Consider the following 17,741-nt stretch of genomic DNA (forward strand, 5'->3'; position numbering starts at 1 on the left):
GTTCACCTTGACCGCTTGGCCCTTGCTAGAAGAAGTTAAGAAGATTCCGTTCTCTGTCTAAACAAAAGTATGGAGAATCTTTCATTGTATTTCCTATACTACCCCCAAAATTCATCAGCCAACTGACTATAATACCATTGATTTCCAGCTGTCAGATTTTTATTGATCCATAATATATCCCAAAATATTCTCCAATGGAGAATATATAAACTACCAAAACCCTAGGATTTTGTCCTCTCGCTCCCTCACTCTTCTCCCCCGTCGATATCAGAGGAGAGGGGGAAAATAGGGTTTTAGAGAAAACAGAGGGAAATAGGCATTTGTTTTATTTTAGGATTTTGATTTTTCATTGTTTGGCTGTAAGAAAAGGAAAAATGGTGACAGACAAAGGAAAGAAGATGAAGGTAGCAGAGAAGGGAGAAGAAGAGAACTCTGAACAAATCGACGGAGACCTCGTTCTTGCCATTGAGAAGCTTCAAGAGATCCAAGACGAGCTTGAGAAGGTCCATTTTTCTAATTCGCATTTCGCTTTCAGTTATATACCCAGCCATGTTCTTCACTCTGTTTACTGTGCTTGTTTACGGTTATGAGAAGATTTGTGGAATTCTAAGGGAAAATTTTGGAGTTCCTCGTCTTGATCTGGGCTGATTTTAAGTGTCCAAGTATTGGATTTTCTGTAATTACGGGTGTCCAGTCAATGAAATTAATGTTTTTCTTTGATTGTTATTTACTGTACCTGATCAACTTTGTATGTGGTTTATATGTTTGATCAATCTGAATTATGTTGGACGAGCTTAATTGTTTCCTTCGTGTTTAAGTGTCAACTTCCTTTATTAAACATGTCTTTTGAAAGGTCCCTTTTTTCGTATAACGTCATTTTTTCGAGAAGGTGGTAATGTGGTGTGGATTGTTAATTTCTGTATCTGATCGGCTTCCCATGTCGTTTGTGTTCTGCATTTTTGTAGTAAGCTTGATTATTCTCTTCCATGTGTTAAGTGTACCTGGCTTCGTTAAACCTTTTTTTTTCTTTGGGGGGCGGGGTTTTAAGTTTTTATGTCTTATTGCAGGAAGCTGTTAAACTGGATTGTTGATTTCTATATCTTATCAGCTTCCTATGTCATTTTTATGTTCTGCATGACCGAGACCCTTAATTGTTCTCTTACCACGTGGCTTAAAGAGTCATTAAACACTTTGTTTAGCGGGGTTACTTTAAGATATCATGTCTTATTGCTGAGGTGATTTAATTTGGATATGTTTGCTTTGAGCTTATTTGTAAGTGGTAAATGATTATATCTGGTGTTTCTATATTAATTTTTTGGTGTTCATTTTTTGGTATTTTGTAGATTAATGAGGAGGCGAGTGAGAAAGTTTTGGAAGTGGAGCAGAAGTACAATGAAATACGCAAGCCAATCTATGATAAGCGGAATGAGAAGATTAAGTCGATTTCTGATTTCTGGTTAACAGCTGTAAGCTCTTCTATTATTTCCTATCAATTTAGGGATTTTTTTCCCTTAAATCTGTCTCCATGTTGAGAAGAAGGATTTGAGTTGATTTGTTCTTTTATGTACAGTTCTTGAGTCATCCTGCTCTTGGTGAACTTTTGAATGAAGAGGATCAGAAGGTTTAATAACACTTCTTTCTCAAACTGAAACTGGTTCTGCACTTATATTACTTTGCAAAATTTATTTTTAGTTCCATTTATTTATTCATTCATTTATAAGAAGTGTTATGGATTTTCCTGATCTGTAATTCTAGGTAATTTCTTTCTTATTTATTCATTCTTCTTATTTTCAACCTTTTGTTGCTTGATAGATATTTAAGTATATTAGCTCACTTGAAGTGGAAGATTTTAAAGATTTGAAATCTGGCTACTCCATTACATTTGTAAGTTTATTTATTTTCCTTTTCTTACCTTATTCTGTAGGAAATTGAAGTTGCATTTTACATTTAATCATGGTCTAATCAGTCATCACAATTTGTTGACTGACTTTTGTTATATTTTTCAGAACTTTGATCCCAATCCATACTTTGAAGATGTGAAGCTTACGAAGACCTTTACCTTCGTTGATGAAGGAACCAAGATTACTGCTACCAAAATCAAATGGAAAGAAGGCATGGTAAGGGTTTCTTCTCGTCATGTCTACTCATGTTATTTGTTTCCTTTTGGTTATCATGTTAAATTAGTTTTCTAAATGTCAAGGGCTTGCCAAATGGAGTTGACCATGAGAAGAAAGGAAACAAGCGACAGTTTGCTGAAGAAAGGTTTGCTATCATATTTGTCAATCAAATTTCTCCCCAGCCTGAGGACTTTAGTCACATAAAACCTGAGATTAATTTCTCTGTTGTGTAATGTAGTCACTTCATTTTTGTTTTCTCAATGATTTTATTGAACTTCAGCTTAGCATCTTATAAGAATCTTAGTTATTTCATGAGTCATCTTCCTTTTGTTATGTAGAGCTAAACCTTGGCAGATAGAGTTTTCCTTTTTTAGTGCAGACAAATTAAGATTACACATGCATTATGTATTATTGTGTATTGTGATTATAAATAGTATGCAATTATATGTTTCTTTTAGTTTATTAAGTTGCATTAAAACTTCTAACATGGTAGGAATTTGCTGTACTGCAAAGTTTGGGTCATTTATGCCATTGTCTTGTATTTGATTTTGCCTCTTTCACTTAACCACCATCTCTATATTATACTAAATTTATTAAACATGAATGCAGCTTCTTTACCTGGTTTTCTGATGCTCAGCAGAAAGATGACATGGATGAAATTCATGATGAGGTAAACTCTCTATGCATGTGCTGTGTGAATGTAGGTTTTCCTTTTTTTTTTCTCATTTTGTTAAGGAGCTGGCGCCTGGCCTAAGCTTTCACTTGATAAACACTACAGGTAGCAGAGATTATCAAGGAGGATTTATGGCCCAATCCCCTCACATATTTCAACAATGTAACTTCATTTCCTTTGGATTCTTCCCCTGGTTTTGTTTTATACCATTTAAGATCATCTTATGCTTCCTTTAATTTTTTTCATAACCTGATGCAGGATGCTGATGAAGAAGAATTTGAGGATGATGAAGAGGTACATCATCTTTTGCCTTCTTTTTTCTTTCAATTATGCATAATATTCCTGTACCATTTGTTCTAGCATGTTTTCTTTCAGGATAATGGCATGCTGTAGGTTTTGTGGTCTTTATTTTAACATTTTTGGTTTATTTTTCAATAAAGAGAGAGTAGATTGGTCTATTTTCATTGTAGATATGTTTGTAGGACATGCATACTAGAGTTTAGCTTGTAGTTAAAATTTGAATTCATCAATTGAGTCATAAATTGCTAATAACAAAAATGTGAATATAGAGCTTCCTTACTAGGGTTTCTCAAATGGTTGGAAAGGATGCATCCTTTTAGTTCTAAGTATATGCTCATTTTCTTTCGCTGGAGCGGTTGTGAAGGTGACATTTGTGTGAGATATACTCCTAGAGCTTGCAGCATGAATTTGGTTTGTTGTACTTGTACCTGGACCTGGACTTTAAATTTGCATGTGTGATTAAACCATTAAGGTAGTCATCGGTATAATTGGTTCTAATAATCCTATAAGCATGGAAGAAGTTGGAGTAGCAGTATCGGAATTTGTGGTGATTTCGAAGTATCTGATGTATTTTATCGTTATTTGAGTGAACACATGTATTTCGGTCACAAGCTTTCCTAAGGTTGGAATGACAAGCACGTTTAAGGGGAATAGTAGAATTGCCATTGAACCTGACTTGTGGACCCAATTTTTTTTATCATTTATCTTGTTTCCATTGACAGGGAAAAGATGACTCTGATGATGACGATGATCAAGATGATGATGAAGAAGATGATAACTGAAGTCACATCTGACCTTTAGTTATATAGTTGTTGCTTGCTTTGCGATTAAGAACTTATGTAAAGTTACTAATTAAGGTTATGGGAGGATAACCATCTTTAAGGTAGGTTTCTCTGCTGGATAAGCAACCGGCATTATTGCCGGCACAGGTCTAGCTCTTTTCTTTTTTGGTTCCGTCTCTCTTTTACCCCTTCTTTAATCAACTTGTATGTTCCCCATGGTGACATGAACCGATCTCGCATTCTAGCCGGGCTGCCCTATAACCATAGTTTGCTTTATATGTCGTGACCTTGCGTTCATCAATTCTATGGTAGTCCGTTAACTGTCACACATTGTAATCATTTGTCACGGCCTATTATCCTCTTTTCAACCTACATATCTTGATGTGATCATGTTTGGACCATCATAATCCAGAGTGTTTGAGGAATCTTGTGATCAAGAGTGATTGCTTTTTAATCAGCAAAAAGGGGCAAAGAATGGATCAAAGTTATGATGTTTTGTAAAGCCCTAAAAGCAAAGGTGGAGAACACAAGGCAAAATGAAATGATTACTTGAATGAGATTAGGGTTTAGGGGTATTTAATAAGTTGAGCATTTTGAACTCGATTTGGTTGAAACTTGCTAAAAGTTTGATTCAGGTTGACTTGACTCGAGCTCGAGTTCAACTCGAGACTTTAACGAGCAGAGTCGAGTAAAGTCCAACTCGACTCGATAAGTTCGCGAGCAATTCGTAAATTTTGTTTTATAACTTTTTACTAGTTATCTTAAATTATTTTAATAAAAATTTAGTAGATTCGACTAATAGATGATAAATGAATAATCTATTAATTTTCTAATAAATAATAAAGTACTAATTATTATTTAATAATTATTATTTTAATGTATTTGTGGATTGTTATTTCAGAGTTAGATTTTCAATTTGTTTCATACACTCTTTTGATAATTTTTTGGTTGAATTTATCAATTTATGTTTATATTAAGTTTTATATAGTTTTAATAGATTTCACCTACAGTTAAAAAAATAAGATAAAAATTTTAGTGAGCTTAACGAGCAACAAGACGAGTAACAAACTTAACGAGCATAAATCGAGAAACAAGTTTTTAATGAGCACGAGCTGATCAAAATTTTAACGAGCGACGAGTCAAATCGAACAAAATAATTTTTTAATGAGCACGAGTCGAATATTATCCAACTCGCAATGAACAAACTTTGAATTAGAAGAAAATCAAGAACTTAAACTATTCCAAAAGTTTTCACAACCACAAAATCTCAACAACCCCAACCAAATAGATTTAGTTCATGGATAGGTATAGAAAGAACATGATGAAGAAAATTCTCAACATAAATTGGAAACAAAGAAAACAAGAAAGTTTGCTAACTAGCTAAAGAATCTCTCTCCCTCTCTTGCATGCGCTCTTCTTGTGCGTCTTCTCTTTTATAGGAGATGCGTCCGTTCCTTTGATTCTTGTTAGAGGAGAGTTTTAATTCAAATAAAAGAACTATTAATTTTCTCTTATCTTTAAATTTCTTTGTGAACAAGACTTTTTATCCTCTTTAAACTCTGTGTGGAAGTCCAATCTTTTATGTTTTATCCTTTGTGCTTTACTTAGATGAGGTATATTTATCCAATCATTATTATCCTACACAAAATAACACACACCATAACATCTTTTCCACAGAAATTAGTAAAATATAATATCAACTCGGCAATGAAGGACAAATTTGTAATTGTGCATGAAATACCAATAATGCAAATAAATTGAACTTGAATTTAACAATAACTATGGGAAAAGGATAGGAAAATTAGTACTTTATACACTTAACATACCCCAAACTCGAATTATTGCTTGTCCTTAAGCAAGGCAAACTAATAACTACCTGGCAAGACTTTTTGACTATAAAAAACATGCTTCATCTTGGGAATTTTCGGATATTGTTACGGTCTTACGCACTCAATTAGCATATCCAAAAAAATTACTTTTTTCAATTTCGAACAACCATAAAATCTCCTTCCTTTGTTTCGAGACACATTTGAACTGCAAATTGGATCCCTCATTCCGCAATAACAATACTCGACCCTTAAACTATGACAAAATTTTGAAGATTCAGTCGACATCTTTCACAATTTTGAAGATAAACTATTCGTACAAATCCAAAATCCTAGTTTCAGGATAAACATACGAGTATGAGAGTGAAAGGATAGAAGAGGCAATTCAGGAAACACAGATGAGGATGAGAGTGAGAGTGGAGGAGAAGCGTTTCAGTAAAAACAGTGAAGGAGGAGATTTTAACAGAGAATGTGAGAGGAGGAGAGTTTCAACAGAATGAGTGAGAAATACAATTGGGGAGGGGAGGATCATGGTAAGTTTTATTTAGATTAATGTATTATTTATTTTCATTTTAATATATTAGAAATTTATAAAAAATAAAAAAATAAAAACAGGGACGCATGTCAAACAATGAATGGATAACGATTTTTATTTAACGGTTGTTACGTTATGAACACCTAAAATGCTAACGTTTGTTATTAGGCACCCGGATGACCCAAAAAATATAAGCACACAAAAGTGTAATTTGAATACTTATTTGGGCATTAAACCTTATTTTAAACAATAATATTATTTAATCTTAAATTATCATTCATTAGGGTGCAAAAAATACGTTTTCGAACCGTAGCTAAGGTGGAATTACATAATTCTATGTCCTGCTCAAATTCTTTCAAGTATGGGAGCTTTTCCCTTTTTCTCTCCATAGCCTATACATTTATTATATATATATATATATATATACTCCTTGAGGCTGCCAAAAATCCCAACTCTCTCTATCTTTCTTTTATCTTCAAACAGCCATGGCTGCTGCATTAGCAAGGCACTGCCTAACTCGTTTCTTCGATTCAGACACCACCAAATGCAGCAATCACACTTATTCCCTCCATAACGTAATTCTTTCTTTCTTTTCTACTACTCGTTATATCCAGTTTTCATTATATTTATGATTTCTTACTTAAAAAAACTGGTATGGAAATGGAGCAGAAATATCAGGTATGCACGCTCTCCATGAACGGATGCGAAGGAGACCCCAAGGTCCCGTTAGGCAGCATCGAGACACGCACGTTGGCGGCGGTTCCATCTCCGTCGATGGCCATGGACAGCCTTAACTCCGCCGTTAGAGAGCTGAAATGCAACCCCCCTGCTTTTACCTCCGGCATTATTCGACTCCAGGTAAACTCATTTACCTTTCTTCTCTTCTTTTCTTTGAATATATATATATATATATATCTAAGGTGTGCTGTAAGAAAAACAAAAGAAAAGCTTGGTGCTTTTGTTTCTTATCTGAAATATCATCTTGACGAGGATGGCGAAATGGGATGCTGCCACGTGGTGGGGTTTGTCTCCCAAGTTGTGGTGCTTGTTAATCATTCTCTGCCCTATACCTTATCCCTCCATTTCGTTTGTGTTTTTAGCTATAGCATGACATCTTTTTGCCTCAATTTGCAAAAGAATTTGAAAATTTCACTTTTAAGTCCTTTTAATTTTAAAATGAGGTAAACTGGTCTCTTTTGAAGAAATAACAATTCAGTCCTTTTCAATTTTGAAAGTGGGCTAATAAGAATAACTAATCACGTCTTTAATGTTTTCTATCTATTTTATATAATTTTTTATTTACATAATAAATTTAGTCGATGTATATATTATATCAATTTAATTCTAATTCTAAAAAATCAATAAATTTAACTATTTAGGATCAAAGTTGATGCATCTACGAGTTAATCAAACATCAATTCAACCAACAATATAAAAGTTAATAACTTATTATATATTATTTTTAAAATTAGTTTAATAGATTTTTATGATTAATACGTATAATATTCTTGATTTTAATATATATATATATATAATTGTAACACACCAACACATGTGGGGTAATTACAGGTGAGGAGATTAAAAAAGTGGACAAATATTCTTAAATCAATTAATTTAATAATTATTTAATGTAACCTTTTGGAATAACTTAACTAAAACTCGTATTAAAATTTAAGTAAAGTATACAATAATTCTCTAATTGGGATATTATTTTAATGAGTCCTTCTATTATAAAAGTTATAAAATTATCCTTTGGTTATAGGATGTTGTTTCATTGAGTCACTCGATTATTCGAAGTTACAAAATGGTCACCTAATTATTCAATTGTTCCAAGCTCGTCTTTTTCCATTAAAAACTTGACGATTGTCTGAGTTGAACATTAACGTACTAACTGAGATATAATAAAATTATATTTTAATGATGTATACTAGCACCATTGTTGCTATTAAGCATTAGTCCGATGACATAATATTTCAAGCACCGACTCTAGGACATAATGTGAATGAAGAGTCGATCTAAAAAATACAACTCAAATGGTTCTAAGATCATATTTTATCATATCTCAATCAAGAGGTTACGTCAAGCTCAGATGGCCACCAATTTTTAACGAAAAATTATCAGTTTAGAACATATGAATAGTCAGAGGACTCAACATAATAATGCATTATAGTCAAGGGATCATTTTGTAAGTTTTAATTGTTTTTGGACTCAAAAAAGCATCCCCTATAGTCAAGAGATCATTTGTGCACTTTACCCTAAAATTTTAAATTCTAAATCCTACCGTTAGAAAACGATTATGAAAATCCGTCGGAGGAATCATTCTTCCCGCGCAAATAACAGCTCACGACCGGGTTGAAATTGGTAAATTTGTTAATTTAAGGTACCCATACAGCAACAAATTGAAGCAATAGAGTGGCTCCATGCTCAAGACCAGATTCTTCCACGTTGCTTCTTCTCTGGTAGAAGAAGCAGAGCCCATGGAAATGGATCCAATCTCTTGATGGACATCACCAATGGAAATGGGCACTCCTCTTCTAACCGTAATCTTGTCGGTGTTGCCGGTGTCGGATCCGCCGTCTTCTTCCAACAACTTCATCCTTTCTCATATCACGATTGGAGGTCTATCAAGAGGTAAATTATTATATGTCAAATTCTGCCATTATTCTTTTATGCTAAATATAAATCATAGACAAATAGTATAATTTGATTTAATAGATTTAAGGGTTATTATTTGAGTCAAGGCTGAAATTTCGGTTTTCAGAAGTATGACTAAATTACAGTACAGACTTAATTCACAAGATACGCAGAAGAATTTGAACATTGGTAAATATATATGTAGAAACTTCATTATTACTTGTGTTTAATTTTCTGGTCAAAGCAAAATTTGGAATTTAGTTGTATTGTTCTGGTGGAATTCTGACATCTTCGTTTTCGCTGGGTTGAAGATTTTTGTCTTCAAAATGCCCTTTGATTCGTGCGTATGGAGCAATTCGTTTTGATGCAAGGGCCGAGATATCACCTGAGTGGAAGGCATTTGGTTCATTTTACTTCATGGTTCCTCAGGTAGAGAGCTTTGTTTTTGTTGACCAAGTACTTTTTTGAGGAATGATTCAGTTACCTTTATTTTCTCTCTTTAGTATTTAAACAACCTGCTGCTAGATACCAAATGACAGGTGGAGTTTGATGAGCTTGAAGGAAGTTCGATGCTCGCCGTAACGATTGCATGGGACGATGCCCTTTTGTGGACGTGGGACGAGGCCATTGATTCACTTGAAGCCACAATGCAGCAGGTGCACCAAGTTCTGAATATATTCTACTCATCATGTACAACTATAATAGCCTCTTGATTTGTTTAGTACTATACAATTAACTAAAATTTCCATTTATGAAGATTGCTTTAGTTGTTGTAAAGTTGAAGAAAGAAGCTTCCGGAGAATTCATCCTCAGAAACAATCATATTCCGAATAAGACACATTGGGATATTGCTGTAAAGAGAGCTTTGCAGAAAATAAACTCAAACAGCTCACCGCTCACTAAGGTATTTTTAATCCCTAAACCGTAGTCCACTAGTCCTACTCTTCTTCTCTATTCATCAGGCTGTCGGATAATCATTCTAACATGAAAAACTAGGTTGTGCTTGCCCGCAGCAGCAGGGTTTTAACTGCTACAAATATCGATCCTATAGCGTGGTTGGCATGTCTGCAGGTACTCTTTTCTTCCATTCTCTTCTGTAAATTGTAATAAGTTAAGATAATCATCATTGAGCTATATTCTTACTGCAGGTTGAAGGTGAAAATGCTTATCAGTTTTGTCTCCAGCCACCAAATGGACCAGCATTTGTAGGAAATACGGTAAGTGTGACAGCAGATTTTGTTGTGCAACATACAGCTCTTTTGCTACTCTACCACGGTTTTCTTTATTTCTATCACCACTTTTTCTTTTCCCCTATGAAAAAAATGTGTCCAATACCTTTCCTTCTTATATGAATTGTGCTTGGTTTTTGATTGGTATAGTCTTGAGACCATGGATGAAGTTTAAACATGGGTGAACGAAAGCTTGTAAGATGTCAAATACTTAAAATCTCTTTTCCACCTCTCCAGTGCAGTCGTTAATAGATATCATGCATAATTTTTATTAAAAATGCACATACTGTTTTCGATTTCACTTTGAAATGATACTTGTTATTCATGGTATCAGATAGACTGTTTATAGTTTATACCCTCTGCAAAGTGATAAGTGATCATAATTTACAATGTCCTCGTATTCCATGCTATTGTTTGGCACCAGTTTTGAAGTTCTTGGGCCTGGTGTTACTGCTGTTCAGAATTTTTATTCTTTGCCTTCTGTATTTGATCAGAAGTGTATTGGTGTGGAACTTTCTTGTAGACGAAGTAATGATGCAGAGAACTGGAAAATTAGGTTGTTTTGAATTGCTTCGAGCATCAAAAAATGTCTCAAGATGAAACTTTCATTAAGGTTTTTGTTCTTGCTTTGACTTATACAAACTTTTGTGAATAGCCAGAGCAACTATTTCACAGAAAATGGCTAAGCATTAGTAGCGAGGCACTGGCAGGAACCCGCGCTAGAGGTGAATCCAGAACTCTTGATCTTCAAATAGAGCATGATCTACTTTCCAGGTTCTTTTTCTTACTCTCAACTATTTACCTTAAAAATTCCGTTTGTTCAATGTTATATTACTTGAGTTCTTTTGTAATCTGTTTTTCTTATGAATCATGTAGCCGCAAGGACCACCTGGAGTTTATTATAGTACGAGACAGCATACAAAACAAACTAGAGGCAAGTTTTGTTCGGATATCTTAAATTGTCTATTTGATATTCTTGGCGAAGAAAATACTGTCATACAGTTAGGATTTGTATGTAGTCAATTTTTTCCCTAGAATCATTTAGGTTGATGCACTCTCCGAATCTTTCGTGCATCCTTTCTGCTGCATTTAAACATGTCATCAAATGTCAAAGATGAAAACATTACCACCATTTGAGTGGGGTTATGAAAGGGTATGGACTAATGATGCCATCATGGGAAGCCACCAGTTTTCTTCAACCATTATACTTACTATATGGCGATTTGAATATGTGATATTGTTGTGTCATATGCATGCAGTTCACACACTATTTTTTGATCACCAGGGATACATTCGACAATGAATGCTTCATGATATCAGATGCCTTGTCTGTCCTATAACGTTGGCTATGTTCCAATCTTTTGTGTTAAAATCTTACTTCATCTTTTCTGTATATATGTTACTGTTAAGTTTCCCAAAAAGCTCAAGTTAAATGGTTTTTCATATGTAATTTTTAAATATGTTTATAAAATATAAAGAATATCAAGTTTTAACCTCGTAGAGTTTGAATGAAAGCATCTGCTTTTTCCTGGAAAAAAAAAAGTGATCATATTACTCTTTTCTGCTTTGTAGTCTGTATGTGATAGAGTTGTCATTGAGCCAAAGAAAACTGTACGAAAGCTTCGAAGAATTCAACATTTATTCGCCCAGTTGGCTGGTAACCTGAGAAGGGAAGATGATGAGGTGATACTATTATAAATATTTCATATGTCAAATAATGAGAACTGATCTTGCTTTTCAATGGGCTGTTAACTGTAGTAGTCTCAGGATATAACTATAAATTTGTCAGATTTGGGTGGTATTTTCTCTATAGCTTTGCTTTTGAGATAAATTTTCTGTTCCTATGTTCCTTGGCAGTTTGAAATTTTGTCATTTCTCCACCCAACTCCAGCAGTGTGTGGATTTCCGACAGAAACTGCACGCCTTTTCATTTCAGAAACTGGTATCCTTATATAGTATATTATATAGTATATAGCATGTTTTTTACTTTTATTCTTCAGTTTTGTTACTTGGATGAGTGTCGGATGTGGTATGCATCCGACACAGATATACTGAATTTTTATAAGTTTTTCATATATTTGGAGGATTGTCACCTCAAATCCATGTGTCATATGTAAGTGTTGAATGCAAATACTTTAGAGAGAATGAAAAGTCCTATAGCATATGTCTCGGCATACGAGGAGGCATTGCACATAGGCTACCAGTTAACAGTATTTTAGAAAACTACAGTACCTTTATGTGGCTTCTGTACTGATTTCTTAAACTTTGCTTCCTTCAGAAATGTTTGACCGAGGGATGTATGCCGGACCGGTTGGTTGGTTCGGAGGAGGAGAAAGTGAGTTTGCAGTTGGTATAAGGTCAGCATTAGTGGAAAAGGTGAGCTAATAGTTTTAACAATAACCTCTATCAGTACATACTTCACTTTTGAGTGAACATACTATTCTTATAAGGATGGACCGAGGGGTGTTGGGATGGGATCGCACCCCTAAATTTTCAATATAACTTCCTCAAAGTTCGTATGTCCCGACATGAAATCTTACCTGATTCCACATCAAAGCTCTCCTATCCCAATGATCTCGAACAAAATTATTAGCTTATTATACTTGTAGTGACTCAGGTTAATCATTTTAAACTGTAGCAAGAAAGCACTTATACTGTTACCAAAATATTTGACTGTTTAAGTTGGTAGGATTTCGGAGCATTGATATACGCTGGAACAGGGATAGTAGAAGGCAGCAATCCCTCTTTAGAATGGGATGAAGTAGAACTCAAGACATCTCAGGTAAGTGTGTTCCCACGAATTTTATACATGCATGCATCATCGAATGCTCTCCAACATACGATTTGCATATCGAACCTGTGTTTATCATACTTTCATATTTAAATAGCGGTCTGCAACCTTGATAGTATCCGCTATATAACGGTAGCGGTACCCTCTGCGACCGTTATTGTATGACCGCAATCACCGCAATAGAGTCTTCTATATCCGCAATTGTGAGACCGAAAATGCGATCGCAACCGCGATTTGAATCCATGCTCGTATCTGAATATAGAAATGAAGAGCCGGAGTAACACAGGATTCGACCTTGTTCCATAGTCTGTGTCTTGTAGGTGTGGGAACAGGTCCTTAATGGTTTCTCTATTATGCAGTTCACCAAGTTGCTTCAACTTGAGGTTCCCTGGCAATCAAAAGTTGAGAATTTGGAAACTATCAATTAACAAGGTTAGTCTTTCTTTCTTGTTTATCAATGAACAAATTTACATGTAAACATAACCTTTGCTATTATTCAATTCGCAATCTTCATGTATTATTTTATATAGTGCTCATGAACATCATATCTAAGTCGAACGTAAGATATTATGTTAGAAAATTAACTTATAAATATTCAGTTTAGGAGGAAGAAAATAAATTATAAATACAAAATAAAAAAAAATTCTCTAAATCATATAAAAAATTTGAAATTTTTACCATCCCTGGTCATATCTAAATGCAGCTTTAACAGGGGTTGAGTTGAGAGCATGTGAGCAGCGAGGCTGATTGCAGACGTCACAGTTCCAACGCTTTTTTTATTAGATATATAATATTTATAATTTATTTGTGCATTTAATTTAACTCTGAAGTATTATATATATTTATATGTCATATTATTGATACGCAATAATGGTGTTATATCTCGTTTATTTAATTAAAATTTTCCATTAAATAATTAGAATTGTTGATTAATTCAACCACATGTGTGTTTTATAAGATTGATTTAGTTAAATTTATATCTAATATGATTTTTCATGTTATTTATAGATTTTCAATTCATTTACATATGTACATATTATGAAATCTAACAATCAATTTCTTAGAATATCAATTAGTCTCAAAGTTACAAACTTACTACTTGAATCATTATCATGTATATAATACATAATATATGTATATAATTAGTTTAAATAAATATATTTAGAATATCGATTGATTCTTAATTCAATTCATATCGTTATTGTAGTAACATATAAGAATACGCTAATTCGAATGTGTTCGAGTATGAAAAAGAAATTAGATAATTTTGGGATTTTGTATTAAAAATCATATTTCAAAATTATATGTTTTGGAACAGTTTATAGAACACATGTCTTGTTGGATGGTGCAAGAATATAATGTGTAGGAAGCTAAGGTATCAAATTCAATGAAGAAGAGCAAAGTCCAGATTTATAGGTGAAGCTAGGAATAAACACGTACAGGCTCGCAAGAAACAAGAGCTGTACGTAAGATACCAGCATACATACCTATATATGATCAATTATGAACCAAATGATCATCTTCATCCTCCTACCTATAGGGGGGGAAAAAGACCATTTATAGATCAGATCAGAATTGCAGACCTTGATTGTTTTACTAGCGTCATCAGTAAAAGAAAGCAGCAATTTGCTTAATTCTTGACATATCAAATGGCTGATGACGGTGATCAAAGACACTCCGGCAACCGTGTAGCTCAGAAGTTTGAGCCTTCCTCTGATTGGACTCATGACGACAAGGCCAGTTATCTCTTGGTTGATCTTCCTGGTACAAATCAATACTGCCAACATCTTTCCTTCATATATGTATATTGATGTTTAATTCATGTGTTGTGGTATGTTGAATAAGGTTTTAAGGAGGAGCAGCTGAGGCTTGAGCTTGCTTCATCCGGTCATATAATCATCAGTGGAGAAAGAATAGTTGATGACAACAAATCCTTGTATTTCGAGCAAAGCTTTCCTTTGCCTGATAATTCGGATACCGATAAGATCAACGGTAAATTCGATAGCGATTTTCTCCACATTATGGTGCCGAAGCTATCGGTTGCGGAAGAAGAAGACAAGGAGCAGAAGATAAGCGATGAACACCACGCTGGTGACATGAACCAAGGTGATCGAAATCAAAGCAAACACGAAGATCATGAGCAGCGGTACAGTGGCGAAGAGGTCGATGAAGCCACCAAAGGAGAGACGACCGGAAAGGAGGCTAGCCGAGTTGCAAGCTTTCCCAAAGAGATGGTGAAGAGATGGGAAGGAGGTGAAGGTCCATTAGAGATGGCAATCAACTTCCTTATGAAAAATAAAGGGGCCGTTGTTTCTGTTGTTATTGCATTTTCTGTTGGGGTTTTCATTTGTCGAACTTTTGATTGAACCGAGTGGACAGAAATGATTTGACAGAAAGTTGTATTAATATCATAAATATGTATATGAAGCATAAAATAAACCTGAATTTCCCCATGAATAAGATTGGTTCCTGGAAATTTCTTCATATGCATGGATCTCTTGTTTCTTTGTCACTACTTTGGAAGCTTCCCTGTTGGTACATTCTTCTTATTCTCAATATGTTTTCCTGGAACATTTATAGGTGTATATATATAGATATATATATATATATATAAAACCATGTTGAGCACCATGAATCCTGGTTTATACTATGCCATAGGCAGAAAAGCTAGAGGTTAAGGCCATAACATTGTTGAATGCAGATTCAGAATTGTTTGATGTTGTTCATTCATACTTAGCATTCTGAATCTTTTTGTTAGATGTTCTGTACAAGGATTATGGTCAAGCTCAACAACCCCAACCACTACAGGGTCGCTACCAGATTTATGATTGGAGTTTCAATTTCTCTTGTCAAAGTAATTTTCCTCACTCTTTCGTGTATTATGTTTGTTTTCCAGAATTTTGATCTTCATTGAGTCTCGGATTTTTATTGGTTTTTCAGTTGAAGATATTTTGCCTGGACTGAACACAGTTTTTAGCGTTATTGTTCCAGATTCTGGCAAGGTATGTACTCGATATCTTTCGAGATTACATGCCGTCTGAAACTTAAACGATGTGATGCATGATAAACGTCAATAAAACTGTCGAAATGGTGATTGTACTAACAGGCAGAACTGCAATACTTGCGTGATTATGTGGGGTTCAGTGCTGGTTTAGGGCTGAAGGCAAACACTCAGAACCGATTCGATCGGATTGCAAACATCTCGGGTGTAATAGGAAGCACTTTCGTGTCTCTGGGAGCTGATGTGGGCATCGACATAACAACAAGGGCACTCGACCAATTCAGTGCCGGTTTCAGCTTGGATTGCGCCTTCCTTGTTGCTTCCTTGACCGTGTGAGCATTTAGTATGAAATCTAGAGGAGAGAATAGAACTTATACTGTTCAACAATATATGTATTTGAAAACCATAGCATTTGTGGACAATGCAGGAGTGATGGTTTCGACAGCGTAAAAGCATCGCTGTACCATCCGCTGAATCCCCGAACGAGGACGGCAATCGCAGCCGAGTTGAAGCATAGGATGTCAGAGGCGGCAAGCACACTTACGCTCGGAGCGCAGCATGCGGTGTTGCCGTTCACATTGGTGAAGGCCAGAATGAATACCGATGGCAAAGTCGGTGGCGTTCTTCAGCAGGAAATTTGGCGAAAGCTCTATGTCTCCATTTCAGGGGAGGTGGATTTAAGGGACCATAATAGTATTCCTAGAATTGGAGTATCAATGGCAGTCAAGCACTAGAATTTATGAAATAAAGCCGCCTTATTTTTGTTTGATGTTCCACGTTTCTGCTTACACTCTTTGTGTCTACGTTGCCAGTTAAACTGGGTGCCTTCATTTCTCGGCTCTTTGGTAGTTCTTTTTCTCTTCTTTATTCACCTTGCAAATTGCAACTCGTGATGTGTTTGTTTCTGTGTATGTCAGAATTGGGTAGGCACATGCAAGTGTTTAATGTTTCAATCAATGACCAACTGTTTAGTTTCCCAGAATGCAAGGAAAAACGATTTGAAATTAACCAGTGAAGTACATGAAATTGCAGAACCACAAACCATATTTATTACTCTTATTTGACTGCAACACTTCATTCATTCCAAGACTTTCTGAAATATACTCAATACAGCTTCTTCACATCAATTAAACAGGGTATAACAGGCGATTTTCCTTCTGATTTTAACGGGGAATTACAATAGATAGTTCAGTGTGGAATTACATATGGTCAAAATCATTTGGCTTAGAATTTGAAGAGTGTGAGAGAAAGTTCAAGAAGTCCCTTTTTCAGTTTTCGTTGATTAGTCGAGGGATTTTATAGTAACCCTTAGCTTTAGATTATTATTACTATTTGTAGGTTGACAGAATTAAATAGATATAGTCATTTTATAGTAAATTTTGTCGCAAATCACATAGATCTGCTAGAGGTCTTGTTCAGAGGTCTCCTCTTATTCCGGAAGCTTCGATTATCAGAGGAATTGTTTATGAAAGAGGTCCGAGAGGGTAAAACAATTTCTATGTTTTAATTATATGAAAATTAGCAATTTGCTCGATGATAGTCAAATGTAAATATGTGTTTGACATGAATATACTTAAATCTATTCCTTTCAACATAGCTTACTTTTCGTTTGGAGGAAAGTATTTTATGATTAAGATGCTTTCTTGGATGATGTTGCTCTTGTACTTTGAGTAAGCAAGATATGTGTAGACATTAATTTTGTAAACACTAATTTTTCATTTTACTTAAATTATTATTTTAAAATTACTATTATTATTATTACTAAATATTAGTATTATTATAATTATTATATTATTAATTATAAATAATTACAAAGCCCAAACAGTAAACCGAGGCCCATTTACAAACCCGAT

General features: G+C 34.6%; 4 protein-coding genes across 10 annotated transcripts; all 4 read left to right on the plus strand.

The window, feature by feature from the left end:
- Window positions 1-253: 253 nt before the first annotated feature.
- On the plus strand, window positions 254-4,042 carry LOC120215968 (NAP1-related protein 2-like). Its single transcript, XM_039213496.1, has 10 exons — window positions 254-503; window positions 1,344-1,466; window positions 1,571-1,621; window positions 1,813-1,884; window positions 2,007-2,117; window positions 2,201-2,262; window positions 2,727-2,787; window positions 2,896-2,952; window positions 3,049-3,084; window positions 3,813-4,042. Exons 1-10 carry the CDS (start codon window positions 375-377, stop codon window positions 3,870-3,872), a joined length of 762 nt encoding a protein of 253 aa, XP_039069427.1. The 5' UTR covers window positions 254-374; the 3' UTR covers window positions 3,873-4,042.
- A 2,594-nt stretch (window positions 4,043-6,636) lies between these two features.
- On the plus strand, window positions 6,637-13,359 carry LOC120215969 (isochorismate synthase 2, chloroplastic-like). Of its 7 annotated transcripts, none has more exons than XR_005525008.1 (15): window positions 6,637-6,808; window positions 6,903-7,091; window positions 8,614-8,864; window positions 9,179-9,296; window positions 9,407-9,523; window positions 9,625-9,771; window positions 9,864-9,938; window positions 10,016-10,084; window positions 10,752-10,870; window positions 10,973-11,030; window positions 11,669-11,779; window positions 11,988-12,038; window positions 12,375-12,472; window positions 12,786-12,878; window positions 13,247-13,295. XR_005525008.1 is itself a non-coding variant. In XM_039213498.1 (15 exons), exons 1-14 carry the CDS (start codon window positions 6,719-6,721, stop codon window positions 12,854-12,856), a joined length of 1,611 nt encoding a protein of 536 aa, XP_039069429.1. In that variant the 5' UTR covers window positions 6,637-6,718; the 3' UTR covers window positions 12,857-12,878; window positions 13,247-13,359. The 7 variants fall into 7 exon arrangements, 3 of the variants coding, with proteins under 3 accessions (XP_039069429.1, XP_039069428.1, XP_039069430.1); XR_005525010.1 differs by having other exon boundaries at window positions 11,991-12,038; XR_005525009.1 differs by having other exon boundaries at window positions 12,375-12,535; window positions 12,640-12,878; window positions 13,247-13,290.
- A 1,081-nt stretch (window positions 13,360-14,440) lies between these two features.
- LOC120215886 (16.9 kDa class I heat shock protein 1-like) lies at window positions 14,441-15,265 on the plus strand. The gene is made up of 2 exons (XM_039213413.1): window positions 14,441-14,651; window positions 14,733-15,265. The coding sequence occupies exons 1-2, from the start codon at window positions 14,537-14,539 to the stop codon at window positions 15,251-15,253; spliced, it is 636 nt and encodes a 211-aa protein (XP_039069344.1). The 5' UTR covers window positions 14,441-14,536; the 3' UTR covers window positions 15,254-15,265.
- A 249-nt stretch (window positions 15,266-15,514) lies between these two features.
- LOC120215869 (mitochondrial outer membrane protein porin 1-like) lies at window positions 15,515-16,622 on the plus strand. Its single transcript, XM_039213400.1, has 5 exons — window positions 15,515-15,560; window positions 15,646-15,741; window positions 15,828-15,889; window positions 15,994-16,220; window positions 16,316-16,622. The coding sequence occupies exons 1-5, from the start codon at window positions 15,518-15,520 to the stop codon at window positions 16,620-16,622; spliced, it is 735 nt and encodes a 244-aa protein (XP_039069331.1). The 5' UTR covers window positions 15,515-15,517.
- Window positions 16,623-17,741: the final 1,119 nt, after the last annotated feature.

This window comes from Hibiscus syriacus, unplaced genomic scaffold (genome assembly GCF_006381635.1).
Source record: "Hibiscus syriacus cultivar Baekdansim isolate YM2019G1 unplaced genomic scaffold, ASM638163v2 tig00110156_pilon, whole genome shotgun sequence".
NCBI lineage: Eukaryota > Viridiplantae > Streptophyta > Magnoliopsida > Malvales > Malvaceae > Hibiscus > Hibiscus syriacus.